The following is a 16,983-nucleotide window of genomic DNA, read 5'->3' on the forward strand; positions in this document are numbered from 1 at the left end:
GGGTTTATGTTGGAAGGATTTTGCTGTCTGACTTACCGCTGATGCACATTGTTCTTAAAAGAAAAAAAAATAAACTACAAATCCCTATCTTAAAATAACAGATGTCAGTGAGGATTCCCTGATTTTCCTGCAGACATTTCCCATCTTTGTTGTTTCTGGCCTACTTTGCATCCCAATTCTGCGGAGGTTTCCTTGGAAGCAAGTCCCATTGAGTTCAGTAAGACTTACTTTCAAGAAGGTATGCCTAGGATTGCAGCCTTAGAAATGTTTCAACCGATACAAATGGCACACTAAAGGAAGGCTGTAAGTTTAATGAGAGAATTGATCAACTAGCACACTTGCAAAGGCTAAACCCCATTCAACTCAATGGGATTCAGTTCTAAGTACGGTAAATACGCGTAGGACCATACTGTACAGCTTTGATCTCAGATTAAAATTTGCCCCTCCATTAGCTGCTGGGTCTGAGGCTGAAGGGTACAAACTTCACACAGACTGCACATGCATACCTATTCCCCTCTTCTCTGTACTAAATTTGATAGGGAAAAACCCAACAACTTACATCCAGCTTTTCCGCCCAGTTTATATCCATATCTATAAGATATTTTGCACCTGATGACAAAGTTATCTTTTAGCAATAAAAATCACAGGCAACTGAAGCACTCAGTTGGAATCAGTGGACACGATCCAACCACAGGCAGGTATTGTAAAATCTTGATTTCAATGAAAGAATTATATGCACATGCTCAAAACTCTGTCCCTTCAATCAGTGGGGCTTTAAAATTGCTTAACTTCAGCTGGGTTGTCCCCACTGTCTTACTGGGTTTTACTGGTATGTTTACAATCAGCCTGAAGCACACAGGTTTATCACAGAAGCGGCTTCCCACGTGATTTGCCTTCCCGGTCACAATCACGCTGTAAAGGTTGTAGTAACTGGCCTTACTTTGGCTTGGCTCCATACCAATGAATGATGGAATTGGTGAATTTGAGTGTCCAATGAAGAAATAGCTCAATAGAGGGTGGAGCATGAGCTGACAGAGCCTATGGGGAAAACTCTAATCCATCCTGCATCTGTGAGAAGCTTGGGGTCACAGTCAACTAATTTGTTGCGCTAGTGGAAGCCAGGGCAGAGATTACCCCTAGTGCAACGGGACTTCCCCTCTTTCTTCCCCCTGTGTCCTCTACCCAAATTTGCTCCACAGGGTCAGGGAAACAGCCAGAACAGAATGTGGGGAGAAGGAGAGGGGAGGGGAGGCTGCTCTGTCGGACAAGCAGAAATGCTTCTGCTGATGAAAGGATCCCCTTAGCCATATGATGAATACAACCCTTGGTGCAATTACAATCTTAGAACTGGAAGTTAGCAGATGATAATGGAATCTAACCCTCTGTTTTAAAACGTGTTTCTCCATGCACTTTGCCACACCCCACCACATCTTGCAGATCAATCCTTGAGGTCTAGAATTGACTCTATGCTGCAATGAGGTAGAACCAGCAAAGTGCCTGTACAGTTTAAGGCATGGTTTAGCAAATCACCTCTGACGACTCCAGCAGAGGTGATGCAGTGGCCCGAAAGCTATTGGACATCACTGGCAACCGCTAGGAAAACCGGCTGAGGGTGCCAGTTTTCCTAGTGGTTATTTTCAGGATGATTCATTTGGAACATGACAGTATACAGGGCCATGTAATCTTGCACTGCACATTTTATGTACTCAAATCAAGCAGTTCCCTAAACTGCACAGTTGCAGATATCTGAGTATGATGAACACTGGAATCATTCCTGGAAATCCAAAGAGTAGATGAAAAAGAACGCTGTTGAGTTCAGATTATAGCTAAATGGTTCAGGGGAGGGTGAGCCAGTGGATTTTAACAACCAGATGTTTTGAATAACAAACGTTTTGCTGCTATTCCTAATTTCCCAAGCTGAATTTGCCATGAAGTTATTTTACAGTTCTTTGATTCTGACCTGTCACAGCCAATATGTTTAAACTTTGCAAAAATCAGGTCTGAGACTGCAGGACTCCAAATGTTAACTGAAAGACAGTCATGCAGCATTTTGCTCTTGACAATTTCCATGTTATGATTTGCTTTAGCATTCCTTCCAACATAATGGAGCATTGTATCACTTCTCTGTACCTGAGGTTATCAAGAGTTGCTGAAAAGAAAGAAAGAAAGAAGGAACACGTTTCAAAAACAAAGTTCTTTCCTTCCTTCCTTTCTAGAACAACAGCTTGATAAAGACAATGCATACTATGAGTCTCAAAGTGTCAGGACTTGGCAAGGTCCAAGTTCCAGTATACGGGATCCTGGGACCTACAGGAGCTGCCTGTCACTGCAAAGCAAGTGAAGCCCAAATAAAAAAGGTGTCTATTTCCACAGCAGAAAACAGGGGAGGGAGCAGGGCAGGGTTGTAAGGGCCTGAAGGAAGAGACAAATTTTGGAGGCTGGGGTGGAAGAAAGCTCCCTCCTTCCAACCTGCCCCCCAGAAATTTTAACAGCACTTAGAAAGTGTCCTCATGCTAGAGATGGGATACTCAAAACATAGGTGCCAGCTCTAAAGCTAGGGCTTGGTGGACAGGGATTGGCCCCTGGAGTCAGCTGGTGCTGCAGCTTAGAGGGTACATTTGAAGCACAGTGCTCACTCTGCCAGGCTCACAGTGAAAACTGCGGATTGGTGGCGCAAAAGGTAAGGTGCCCAAGCCTGGCTGTTGAATTTCATTAGACTTTGTTGTTGTTGTTTAGTCATGTCCGACTCTTACTGACATCTTATTGAGAACCTTGCCCTGATGCCTTATTGGCTAAGGGTGCAATGCAAACCCCCTTTGTTGAGAGCTGTGTACTAGTGTGCGGATTGGATGGAGGTGCTCCTTTGTCCAGCCCTGCCAGCTTTCGCCTGTGGAGGGACACCGGAGAGCCACCTGTTTTACCTGCCAAAGATGTGGGAGGGCGCAGGTGCTGCCAGCAGGATCCCTACACACTCCAGTGTCAACCAAGGCCCCCAAAGGGGGCATTCCAGAACAGGGAGGTGCTGAGCCAGAGCCAGCTGCAATCACCTAGGAATGCCAGTCTATCTTGAATAGAAGCAGGCATGGGGAATTGGAGACAATTCAGGCTTTACTGGGGTCATGTGGCACAGTCTCCCACACTCCTTTGTTGCCTCTTATGCTGGTACTGCTTGTTTCCTAACTCCCCCCCCCCCCATCTGCATTCTCATGACGGAGTTCTGCACCAGGCATTTGCATGAACATTTAAATTGGATCTCGGAAACAAAGAGATGTGCCTAACTTTGAAGAAATGAAGAATCCCCACTGACTGTGTGTATGTGCTTATTTGGATTTGACTACAGCCACCATTAACCCCAAATATTCATGTCAGCACCACGAGAAACTATGGCGGAAACAGCAGCACTCAGAAGGAAGGGCAGCAAAGGGGGCTGTGTTGTCCCAACAAATTTATTTTCCTTCCAGCATTGGTGAGATACTTCTGCAGGCAGGAGGACATCAGCAGGGTACGTTTCATCAGGCTCCGCTCATTCCTAAAAGACCTGCCTTTTACTTTTCAGCTCTGTTTATCTTTTCCTCAGGAAGTTCAGTGGAAAATATGTATCCCGCAATGACGGCCTGTCAGTCACTCTCGACCTTTTGCAAGAACAGTGTAAAGCTGGCATGTGAAGGTGTCACTGTGGGGAAGGAATTCTTTAAAAGTTCATCATGAGTGGATAATTCCACTACAAAATGCGAGCTGGCAGGCAGTTGTAACCTGGAATCCAAAATCAACCTTATGCTAAAGACAAAAGGAAAAGAAAAGAAAAGAAGAAAGAACACCTTTTCTTCATATACAGCAAACAAACTCCCCCCTGAAGCAGCAGGTATTTAATGGAGGAGAGGAAACAGGAGAATGGTTTTTTCCTGCCAAATAGCTGATACTACATCAGGCCAGGTATAAACTCATACCCCACACTGTTCGCTCCTCACTCCTCCTGCCTCCTTGATTTCCTTTCTCAATTACTCTGGCGAGGCACTTCAAAGAACCTCTTCAGACATCCTCCAACCCTCCACCCCGGCCAAAGATCATCATGGGAATCGAGTGTATAAAATGATGAACTATTCTTTTATTACAGGAACTAAACGGCAATAATATTAGCTTTTTGCATAATGTGCAGGACTCTCCCAACATCCTGGTTCCTGCTGAGTCAGTCAGTGGGGATGGTGCTGGGCCAGCCGACAGAGCCTGGAGCAGCCAGACCAGTCTGCATGGCAGGATGCAGAAATGGAACCAAGCTCCTTTGTTGCTCAGCCTTCGGAGGAAGCAAAGGTTACCTGGAAGGCTATGCTGGGGTTAAGAAGGGAGCAGGGGTGGCGGGTGAGGCACCATTGTATGAACTAGCTCTGGACTCTTGGAAATGCTACTGGCATTCGACATAAAAGGCAAGAGCAGGCATATCGTGTGCATGTGAACACAATGGGAAGGGTTAGTGGTAGAGCATCTGTCTTGTAAGCAGAAAGCTGCAACTTCAATCCCTGACATCTCCAGGTAAGGCTGGGAAAGACTCCCTGTCCGAAATGTTGAAGAGGTGCTACCTACCGGTCAGTGTAGGCCATACTGAACTAGGTAGGGCAATGGTCTGATCCGCCCCAAGGCAGCTTCCTGTCTTCCTAAATTAACAGGGGGAGAACTGAAGCCAAGAACTGTTCACAACATATCCTGATCATGGAAACACCACCATGAATACCTTGTGCCCTGTTGGGAGATGGTGTGTATTTTGTGGGAAGCCAAGAGCAAGGAGGGGGAGGCGGTGTGGGGTGCACCAAGGGAGCTGTGTCACCCGCAGGTAATCTGTGCGCCTTTAATCTTCCTCGCGGGCTCACGGCTCCATCCACCTGCAGCGCGTCTCAGCTCGCCGATTGGTATAATGGGACCACATATATTTAGAGAGCACGAGCAACACACTGAGAGGGAGCCTCAGCTAAAAATATCCATGTGCACAGAGAGATGCAGAGGTGACGCCGAAGCTGGAGAGTCAGATAAAAGGGAAGCTTTCTGTGCGCTGGAAAATTAACATTCCAGGGCCACGTCACTTTGTGTGCTGCTTCCTATGAGCTTTCCCCTCCCATCGCCACCCCCCTCCCTGGCTTGCTGCCTCCCTCCCACCCACTGCTGAACAATCCGTCAGGTTTGGAAATCAGGCTGGATGGCACAAGGCACCATCCTGTAATTTCCTTTTAATAATAGATCACAGGAGGATGGGCTCGGCAGCCTTCGCCTGCTCTTCTGCCTCCTCATTAGCTTTACTACACTTGCTCCATTTAGAAACCAAGCGCAAATTAATGGAGCACTAATCATCTGCAGAAGAGATATTAATAGTGTGGACCCCCCTCCTCACCCACAGACACCTTTCCTCAGCTTTCATCAAGCTGTTCCAGAATAGGGGGGAAATGAGCCTCCTCTGTGTGGAGGAATTAACAGGTGAGTGCTGGCAGGATACGGAACATCCTGGGCCTGTGTTGCATCTGCCGTAAGGGGCAAAGCACCAGGTAGGCAGGGGCAGGCAAAGGAGATTATTGGTGTGCGTGTGATTGTCTGCAAGGATTATTGATGTAGTGTAGCTTCTTCACTTTGAGATAGTTGCTATATTAGTTTTGTACGTTCTGTGGCGGACCACATGTTTCCTGTGCAGAATAACACAGTCCCACGTTCAATTTTCAGTATCTCTAGTTAGAGACTCTAAGCGCTGAGGCTGAAAAAGAGCATCAGCTGAAACTCTGGAGAGTGGCTGTTAGTCAGGGGAGATACTATTCAGCCACTGATAGGATGGAGGGCCAAACTTGAAGCCTTCAGTGTGTGGTTGCCATTTACATATCTTTCATTTTAAGAAGAAAAATGTGAAAAAGAAAGAAACAGCTACAGGAGCCCCCAATTCCAATTAGAACTGAAAGACATGAGGGTGTTAACTCTTGCAATTTTTCTCCATCCCACCACCCCTCGCTATTATCAGCGCTGGATTTAGGGTGGTTCCCCCGTACAGGGCGCCGTGCAAAGGGGGTACAAAATAACAAATAACAACAAAAAAACCTATTTATTATATAGGGAGTGGCCCCCAAATCTCTTCTTGGAGCAAATCACAGTTTGGGATGAATTATTTTATCAGCAAAACTGTGCTGGGGTGGGAAAAGGATTAGTTCCCCTCCACTGTACCAGAGTCCTGATCTAGGCTAAGGCTCCCACAGGTCCTATTTTTTTTATTTTAAAAAAGTTGAAAGATGTGCAATTGTGACCACACATTTACTTTGTGGTCCTACACATTTCTACTCTGCCTGAATTAAATTCTGTGTAATTCAATGGAGCTTACTCTCAGGTAAATGGATATAAGAGTGCAGCCCTAACGTATTATCTAATTTGGCCTTCAGCATAAGGTGGCTTCATATGTTCCTGGCTGCACTTTGCACAGGAAGCCAAAGGAAGAAGCCGCAAATCCCAACTGTAGCCCAAAACAACTGCTCTTGCAGGTAGCAGGCCATATATTGGTACTTTAGATCTGAACTGTTCAGACATGCATCCCTAGATGTTGCTGGGCTACAACTCCCATTATCCCCAGCCAGTTTATCCAATGGTCACAAATGATGGGAGATGTGGTCCAACAATATTTGGGGACCCAAGGATGAAGAAGGCCACCTTAGAATAACAAGAGATCACCCTTCACCTTTCCTTGGACAAATGAAGGCCAGATTTCTATGTGTTCTTCCTTCACAGAATCATGAAGGAAACAAACTGATGTTGTGGTGGGGCTTGGGGCACAGCGGTGGTGAGCTGCAAAAACACCAGTGGAGTTCAATTTGAAACTCCTCCCAGTGCATTTGCATGGTATTGCCCTTCCTTGTCCTTCCCTCTCCAAGTAAGCAGCAGCGACTCACCTGCCAAGAGGTCAGGTAAGGGCCTCCATCCCACCACACTGTCTGCTGCTGACATGTTTTGTCAGAAGGCCTGTAAACAGAAAACTACATTCTTCCCTCCTACCTATGGATCATTCCAGCACAATCCACATGTGCTACATGGATTCCTTCACTGTTCTCCTCCTCATGAAGAATAATGGCCATAGCATGCACTTATTTCCTCTAGAAATGTGTTTCTTCTCTGCAGTGGGCTCCCAGAACCAACATATTGCCAATGACAGTATTATCGTTGGGGGAAGATACATGCACAGTTGGGAAGTTGTGACCCAGAGTAAATTTCCCACAGTGACACAGAGAATCCCACGGCGAAGTGTACCTGAAAAAGCTCGGAGTCATCTGTACTGTACTGGCTGGACTCTGTTTCAGAGTGCTCGCAACACCACTGCAGCTCATTGAAGCAACTGGCTGAGTCAAAGTCACCGGCATCCAACTGGGACAAATCTATCTCTGGGAAATCAGAGTAGAGGTGTTCCTCACCAGACACTTCATACTGTGGATGTAAAAGAGAAAAGGATGGTGAGCTTAGCTGGCTTGCCAATCCTCGGGGAAACCAAATGAGGTCAAATATAATCACACAGGCCTTCACAAGGTGTAGATCAGATCACTGGTGTCTTTAAGGGGTGTCCAAATGTTACACAATAAAAAGCCACACTAACGTTGAGCTAAGAAACCAAAGTCCAAACCTTCCTAAAACAAAGAGGATTTAAAAGCACTTGAAGGCAGGCTGCCACCTGTAGAAAGCCTTCAAGCTCCAAAAAGGCAACAGTTCCACATTTGTTTATTTACCGAGGTATTTTTAGCCTGTTCTTCAAAAGAATTCCTTTTACAACAAAACAAAATTTTATAAAATAACCACATTGAAACCAAAAAAAGCAAATTAAAGATGGCAGATATAGTTCTAAATGACTCCCAGTGGCTCTTATTCTGACCTGACCTGGTATTACTGATGAAAGGGGATACAGAAATGTTTTAAATAAATACATAAAATGACTGGGAAAATACAACAGAGCAGTGTGTAATAAGAGTTGTGCCTCTAAAGCAAGCATGTACTAAAGGACATGAATGCTGTAAAATGAGGCATTTCCTGCCCCTCCTCCAATGTATTAAAACTAAAAATCCCGAGATTATTTTTCTTTTCCACATTATTACCTGCTGGTGAATTATAATTATGTCTTACTGGCTTGTCTGCAAGATCAGAATTTAGGTCTATTCTTCTCATTCCCCTTCTTAAATTAGAAGTGACAACTTGTACCTGATTGTGATTATTATTATTTTTGACGACTTTGAATATGTGCATCAATGCCATTCAAAAGAAACTGAAGGATAAAGCAAAACAGAGCACTTTCTCCACGCTCAACATCTAGTATTTCCATTTGGGAATGATGCTGCAACCTTGGCCAGCTTTCGCAAGAAATGCTTGGGTTTTGTATTTCTAGTATCAACATGATAATATCCTATTATGCAGATTCTAAGATTAACATTTCTGTGCTCTTGGAAATATCACTCCCACTACCTTCTAGTGTGCGAGAGGCCAAGCCCCCTGGAGGACAGCCCAGTTGCTTTGTTTCCCCATGGCAAAAAAGGAGGAGGAGGTTACTGGTGGGTGACTGACAATATGCATCTTTCAAGTCTGTCTCTGTTCAAAGGAACAGGAAAACACCCACCCACCTACCAGCAGATCACTCAGATTAAATGGCTGCATTTCGAGGGACAATCTTTCAAAATGAATAATGCCCGTTTCCTGTATAATTACAAAGATGTGCTTGTGGTGCTTTTTGGGGTTTTGTTTTTCAAGTTCAGAGGAATCAGACGTTTTCAACTTTTCTTGGGACAGTTCCCTTGCTCATGGATCATCACCATGATCCACTGCTAGCCTTCCACATCCATCTCAAGGTGGTGTACAAATTATAATAAAAACAGCTAAGGAGAGGTATAAAAATAGCAGAAGACCAGTTCAACCACTGGTGATCTCCTCAGGCAAGACAGACAGTCAGACACACAGAGACGCCCCCGTACACCACCAGAGCAGCTGCATGGCTTCTTAAGGGACACTTAAGCTACTCCAGCCTTTAGTGACGTAATGCGGACATCCAGGGCTTATACTAGTGCCCTTATAGCCAGCAATTAGGAAGGAAAGGAAGAGGCTTATAGGGTACACCAGACAGTCACGAATCAGGTAAGGCTCTGCAACAGAGGCCTGTGTGCATCTGAAGGTGGCACTTTTGGCCTACTGGGCATTCTGGGTCCTGACCACCCCTGACCTCCCCTTTCTTTCCTAGGCCTTCCAGCCCCAGCTCCATTCATCAGCTAAACTTAGCTCCGCCACGCTCTTGGCAGTGGCAAGCAGGCCTTGGAGCTTCAATATTTCCTCATACCCGTGGCAATCTCTCCTTATAGAAACAAGTTTCTCCAGACACCAATTCAATAACAGCTCTAACAATCCATTGTATTCTTCCCCTGCTCCTCAAGCCCAGCCAAAACGAGAGTATAATAGAGCAGAATCAATGGCTGGCGCATGTAAGGCAATCTAAGCTCTAAGAACTGAGCTAAAAATATCCAGTCAATCACACAGAGCAGCTGAGACCCGGCCCCATTTCCACCACATTCTCAAGGCATACGCAATTGCATTAAACTCCCAACACGGTCGGCGAAAGCGAGTGACCGAGAAGGACACAGTAATGCTGCACTGCACCATTACTGCTAAGCCTACCAAAGGTCACAGATATGCTGGGGGATGCGGCTTTCAAAGGTCCACGATGCACAAAGGCGGGAGAGGGGGAGGACTGTGATACAGAAGACAAGGCCTGCTCAGATTAGGGATGGATGAGGGAGAAGGTAGGCTCTGTCTGGGCTGAAAGGTGAACCTCCCTACTTTGCACTTCCCCAAAGCAGTACACAAGACAGAAGCACAGTTATCCTCGAAAATCTGCACTCACCGAATTTTCCAGTGCAGTTCTGCAGCCAGGTAACATGTACAAAAATGTATATATTAGTAGAACTGACATGGGTGGTGATGGCAGGTGTGTGTGTGTGTGGGGGGGGGGAATCCATTGTATTAGGAAAATTCCTTTGCAAAAAAATTGTCTCTTAGGCAAAACCACTTACAAAAATGTGTCTACTAGGAGAAATTTGCACAGAAATGCTGGTGAATCTTCAGGAAACCTTTTTAAAAATCACCATCATCACAAACTGATGTACAAATGTGGGGAACAAAACATAAGATTGGAAAAATGAGAAACCTGAAATTGACATATGGGCCCATCCCTAGCTCAAGCAAAGGTTTCTGCAAAATTGTGCCATCAGGCACTACTGACATCTATACCATGCTCAGTGTAGGGAAGAAACTCTATCTGATGTGTGAGAATTTTGCCAACGTTATGACTCCAATTTGTTTCAGTGACATGTGATTTTATTGTTCATATTTGAATGCTGCTCTTCCTCCAAGACATTCAGGCCAGCATACATGGCACTATCATCTCTTGCAATCTTCAAGTCAACCTTGTGAGGAATGTTAAAACTGAGTAACACTCTCATGGCTGAGTGGAGATTTGAATCCAGAGTTCCTCAGTTCACCAGCTAGACTCCATTAGCTGAACTGGACAGACTTGAACACCAAGATTTCCTGCTTCTCCACAAATGCTTTTTATCTAGCAAAGTACAGCACCGATTGGGAAATTTTTGATCCCAACTTTGCTGGCATCAGTACGTTTACAGTGTTCACTGAATTCAGTGAGTAGGGTCAGCACTCAATCCTGCCTTTCTGAGCCAACAAACCCATTCCAGGCAAGCCACCATGGAGCTGGTAGATGATAAAAGCCTTTGTCCTCGTAATGACCAAGACTAGCATTCAAAACAACCACCAGATAAATGAAAATTCATGAAGCCCTTTTATGTGAAGACCTGCTGATCTTTGGGAGCTTCCTAACAATGGGGAGAGCAAATATATTTGTTTTGCATTTAGCTCTCAACTCACAAGATCAACTGAGCATTTGAGAAGCCGTAATGAGAGAATAACATCCAAGGCACTGCTTTGAAGTTTTCCAAATAGTCTCTCTAGGACTTAACAATCAATTTTCACAAGAAGTTACAGAAACGAAAGAGACAGCATCTCCCCCTCTCCACCCCCTTCGTTCTGTCTTTATTAACTGGATAATCTCAGATTATAGGGCTTGTTTCCCGCAGGAATGGGACTTTATGTCTTCTCTGCGTTTTCCAATTTAATTTAGGACACAATCTCCACTAACAGTAAATGGTGGGTCTTCCCACACCTTCTGTATGAACACTAGGTGAAAGAAAGGGCAAATGGACCTCAGGTTATGAAGCAAAGGCTGTAGGGAAGGGTCAGTCTTGGGGCAAGGAAGAGGCGTGGAGACTGGCAGAAAGAGAAAATCGCAATGGAAGAAGGTTGCAACCTGACCTCCATCCAACCTGTCCAGGGCAGGGCAAGCTTCTACCAAGCCACATGGAAAAATGAGCGGGTAGGGACTTTTCACGTTATGGAGACACACATTATTGCCAACTAACATCTGCATAAAAAGCTGCTGCTAAAAGCACAACTGCAGTGACCATTTGAAAAGTTGCCTACTGGAGGGGTGCTTGGGGAAGCCGGTGGAGCCGGAGACTTTTTCTAATCTGCTACCTTTTCACACACTTCCCTTACTGCATTGTGCATGCAATGCACATTTTAGAACTGTTATTTTCTGAAGGAAGTGCGGTTTAGAATCTGTGCAGCCCTTAAAAATTATTGCCTTTAACCCATCTTGGATTGAGATGGAATTGTTATCATATTGTTTCAATTTACAGTCTAACACAATGTGCTCATGATGAAACTCTCATATAAACCCCAAGGGATTTGCAGGAGATGCATGCTGATAGATCTGTATCTTGTAGCTTTATTCTGAACACTTTGTTGCTCTCCCTTGCTCCATTTGTCCACAATCCTCTAGTACAAATTGGGTTACCCACCTATTTCCCATTGGGGACCTCTCACCCAGGAACAATACCACCATGGCCCCATTTTGGCTATGAGAACTGTTCAGTAATTTGCCTGGCTTAATGGTTAATCCAGCCCCCAGTTAGATTCCGATTTCCATCAATATATCTGATTGTCCAGGCCCCCAGCAAATGTATGTTTTTATCAAATGCTATGTTTTTCCTCAAATCTTTCTCAGGGAGTAGAGGTAGACATATTTATTTTTAGAAAAACTTTGAATATGCATTTGCAATTCATACACGAACTTCTGCAAAACACTCAGATTCCTCAGTTGTCTTTGATATGTCACTAGGGAAGAGATCCCATCTCTGCAATCACAAGGTGCAGCTGACGCTAGCACTTGGGATGTCTTTTGATAATCTCTACAGACGTGACACCTCCCCACTGCCAACAGAATTGGGTATAAATAAACTCCTGCAATCCAATGCCTCTTTGGGCTGCCTACATGGCATGCTGAGTTCAGCAGCAAAATTCAGATGGTGCCCTGGCAATGCCATGTTGTTCAAGTCCAGCTCAAGGGTCACCTGGGAGACAAGCAATAGGGCAGCATACTCCTCAGTGCACGTATGAATCCATCCCAAATCTTCCAAACAACTGTCTGACTGATTGACTCTGGAGGAAAGATTAATGTTTCGGTTATGAGTGGATAAGTGACATAAATCATCACAGGAAACAGCCACCTAAATCTGTTTATATCACAATAGCTCTCTTGAGAACCAGAACCCACCTTAACCATGTCCTGTGATACACAATCCACTTTTCTATATTGTTGTTGTTCCTACTGCTACTACTGTATACATCTGCTCACCTCCTTCTGTTTTTCTCTTCTATTTGCCATTTTCTCTCAACTTCTCTGTCCTTTCCTCTTTCCTCTTAATATAATTGGAACATGGGAGGGGGGGTAAAATTAAACAGTGTTGGCACCACTGATGGGACCACTTGAGGTAAAAGCAAGGCCTACTTGAGAGTCCTCATCCCCAGTGGGCTGAACTACAACTCCCATTATCCCCGACCATTGACCATGCTAGTTGGGGATGATAAGAGCAGAATGCTAGCAATGCCTTGAGGTCCTCAGTTTCTGCATCCCTAGCCTAGACCTTCAGAGTTAAATAAAGGGATTCTCTCCAAGCTAGTGAGTGCCATTCAGCTGGGGCAGCATAGCCAAGAACTGGACTGGTTAGTTCTGTCAATGAGGTATGTTTCAGTTGCTGGAAGGATATCTAAATACCAGTTTCCTTCCTCCATTGCTTTGGAAACAAGAAGAAATACACATCTTTGGCTGCATGCCTTGGAAGAAGAACTGAAGCACTTAACAGAAGGCAGAACATCTGATGATATTTCCGAGTCTTCTTTCCACCCACAGTGGTGGGCAGGTGGATGGTACAGGGTTCTTCTTTGATAGGCCCAGCACTTACGAGTGGGTAATGGATCTTGGCTGTTGCAGTGTTCTCCTTTTCTGCATTTCCTTTTTGTGCTTGTGAAAGAAGTGAACTTTGTTCTAATTTTACCCAGGAGATTGTAAGGGAAGCAGCCATTGGACCTTGGAAGGCAGCCAGCAAAATGGCTGGGAATTCTGAACCATCTTTCATTCCAGACACCTCATTCAAGTGCGGTGGAGCAGAGCAAAACATAAAAACTAGCCCAGGAGCTCTGTGGAATAAGCCCATTCCCTGCCCGCTTTTAATCTACCAGGGGAGCCTAACTGGTCCAACAGTGAGCCCTCACGTTACTTTGATTTCGAAATAGGATTAATATTATTAATTGTTCACCCTTTACTCTAATGTCCCAATTAAAACTCAATGTTTAAAAACAATTCTAAACAGCTTAGAATCACAAAAATAAGGTAGGCCCTAAGAATATACATTTCAGGAAACCCAGAAAATGGGGAAGCGCCATGGGTGAGTAGCAGAGTCATCGCTTTCCCTGTTTGATTCCCCTTATCTCCATTTAAAAGGAGCTCAAGTAGATGTGCTAGAAAAAACTCTGAATCTTTGGAGAGTTCATGCCAGTAACAGTAAACAATTCTGGTCTAGATGGACCAATGATCTAACTTGTCGGGAGCTTCATGTTTTCATCCTTACAGGGACAGCAAATGGAAAAGTGTGCCCCGGCAGGCTGCCCTGGAGCTCTGCCAAGAAGATGGGCTCTGAGCTTCTAAGAGAGGAGTGGGATTTCACGTACTATTATGGGGCTACAGGGTGCTCCTGAAAGATGTTGTTTTGAAAGCAGAAAGGTTGGATTTGCCCTTGTCAGATGCTTGATGGAAGCATTTTGGGTCTCAAACTGTGATTTGTTAATTAGGTCACACAGACACCTAGATTTGCAGAACAGTCAGGCAATCCATCTTGGAGGCGCCTATTTCCACATCGCCCCCGAGTCTTCTTTTAAAAATGTGAATTTCCTGTAAATGTACAAACCGGCAAAGAGACATTGCAATCCTTGATGAAAACAAAACCAAAAGAGAGCAGCCAATACATAGATTCTTGTGTGGTGCAAATTCACAGTCGACAGGCAGACAATGACTGGCTGGATGCAGCACTGAAACCACCATTTTATTCTATTATTATTTTTAAAGTATTGACACGAGTTCCCTGCCATGGGAAATCCGTAATCTAAACAGAAAGTGCAGAATGAACCGTCAGGCTGTCGGAAGGCCTCCTTCTTGGGAGCTTTTTCCTTTTTGATGTCTTCATTACAAACCGATGGGTGACACCTTATTAACAGATGTAGGATGGCAATTAGGAGCCCTGGGATAAGATCTGAAAAACAGGAGCTTGCCCAACACGATGAGGCTTGCATGTGCGACATAAAGAGCTGTGATGATACTTGCTCTAAATTGGTCACTCACAACTCGCGCAGAGTTACCTTCAAAGGATAACTAACACAGTGTGCTAAGGCACTGGCATCCAGGCCTCCACAATGATAGACGGACAGCTAGATAATTGCAGAAGCGGAATTTTAGCCTGTCCTTCTCTCTCATCAGCTTGGGAGAGAAGACCAAATTCTGAGCCAGCATGCAGCATTCAAGCACATGAGTGAAAGACATACAGTCATCTGGCACCAGCAATAGAACTGTCTCCTTGAACTCTACTCTGGTTTGGTTAAGAGTCTTAAGAACAGTTAGATGATTGCCATACATCCTAGACAACTGGTCTAAGAGACACAAGTCCGGGGGCTCAGATGGTATTGAGTGTCTTGATATTTAGGCAGCTGTTGAAGACATTTTTTTTTTTATTTAAGAAGACTTTCCCTGAAGGGTGACCGAGTCATTTTATGGAAGATGAAGTGTACAAATGTGTAAATTGATTGGTTGCTTTTAATTTATCAAATTTATAAACCTTTGTATTTTGTCTTATTTTACACCGCTTCAGTATCTTTTGGTTGTGAAACAAGTTATACATCTGCAGATAAAATAAAACTATAATGCATCTGTTGCTGGGCTGTATTGTTGATGGGGTTCAAGTATTCAAATGCTTGCCATATAGATATAGATATATAATATCCCATAGCATACAAAAACAGGATAGGAAGAGTCTATTCTACTTTTTGCTCTGCTCTCTTGCAGGCTTGCTTTGTTTCTGTAGGAAAGCAATGGGTTGCTCCAAGGAGATCATTCCATCTCCAATAGAATTTTTGCTTGCCAGATGGAACAGGTGGGCGGGAAGTACCACAGTGCTAGCGAGACTTTTTGCACTGGCTTCTACTAGCGCAACAACTTTGTTGAATCCACTCTATTATCCTCTGGCCCTTTCAGAACATGCATCTCAGGAACGCATGCACTGGGTAAATGGAAACAAGAAACTGAGAAGTTTTATTATCATTATTTATTTAATCTGATGTGCCACACGGAGAGCATCTCTAGGTGGCCTACAGTAAAGTTTTAAAACATATAGAATGGTTAAAAGCAGTCATCAACATGGAATGAATCAATATACAAAACATAAAACAAACTCACTAAAAACTTATCAGCATTTGCTTTCTTTTCTGAATTAAGTTTGCGCTGGCGCATTTGACTGTATGGCCATTCCAGACCTTTTTCTCAAGATCCAGCTCTACTACTCAAGATCCTGGGACAATCTACGTCCTTCCCTCCTGCTTTAAAGCAGACCTCATTCAGCCAGACGGCTGGTGCTGCCAAGAGGTCCAGAGGCTCAATGGAGTCAGACTGAAGAAGCTAAATCATTGCAGCCTTCTCTGAACAACACCCCTGAGCCACGTGCTGAGACGACAGACCCCAAGTGGGATGTTTGCTGTTTCCTTCTCCATAAACTTCAACGTGAGGCACAGCCTGAGTTGGCAAGTCTGCTGAGGGGGGAAACAGAAGGTTCCGCCAACTGGTAGCAAAAGTGCCATTTCACAAAACCTGCAAGCAGTGCCTGCCGAAATCTAAAGGAGCCAGAGGAGTAGTGCTTACTGAATGGGTTTGTTTTTCTACCGTAGTAGTAACTAGCTTTCTCTTTTGATGGGCTTCTATAATGTGTTTTCCCTTCCTGGCTTGCATTGGATGGGGCGGGAAGACTAAAATGACATAAGCCCCACATCTCATTTCTCACAGATCTACTAGGGTAAAGTGTATCAGTAAAATGGTCCTGGTGGATATCCAAGGAGAAACCCAGGCACGCTTCTTTTAACGCCAATGAACTGACATCTATGGTTAAAAGAAAGCTGAAACAGCAGGCTTTGGGAAATAACCCTGAAGAAGAAGCATTGCTAGACAGTGTTGACAGGACTAGACTGGATGGGCCACTGGCCTGACTCCATATGCTGCGGTTTCTTATAGGAACTTCTTTCTTACTCTCACACTGCTGTGTTGGAGATGGAGGAGAGAATTTTTATCAGGATTGCAGCTGGGATGTGCAGCTGGGGTTAAATGTCCCCAGCGAGTGCAGCCCAGTACATGGGATCTGCCCTGCATACAGAAGGCCCAGGTCCAACCTCTGGTGTTTTCAGGGGCAGGTGGTAAAAACTGCCTGACACCCTAGAGAGCCACTCCAGTCAGGGCAGACACGACTGGACAAGATGAGCCAATGGTCAGACTCAGCATAA

General features: G+C 44.6%; 1 protein-coding gene across 1 annotated transcript in view; it reads right to left on the reverse strand.

Moving 5' to 3' along the window:
* The window catches only part of PPARGC1B (PPARG coactivator 1 beta), a 101,718-nt gene that overhangs the window by 20,743 nt on the left and 63,992 nt on the right, over positions 1 to 16,983 (reverse strand). The window contains exon 2 of the mRNA XM_081899126.1: positions 7,261 to 7,434. Within this exon, the coding sequence (XP_081755252.1) occupies positions 7,261 to 7,434 (174 nt within the window). The remainder of the gene's footprint in view (positions 1 to 7,260; positions 7,435 to 16,983) is intronic.

The sequence above is a fragment of the Podarcis melisellensis genome (genome assembly GCF_964234715.1).
Source record: "Podarcis melisellensis genome assembly, chromosome: 2".
In the NCBI taxonomy this organism is placed as follows: domain Eukaryota; kingdom Metazoa; phylum Chordata; class Lepidosauria; order Squamata; family Lacertidae; genus Podarcis; species Podarcis melisellensis.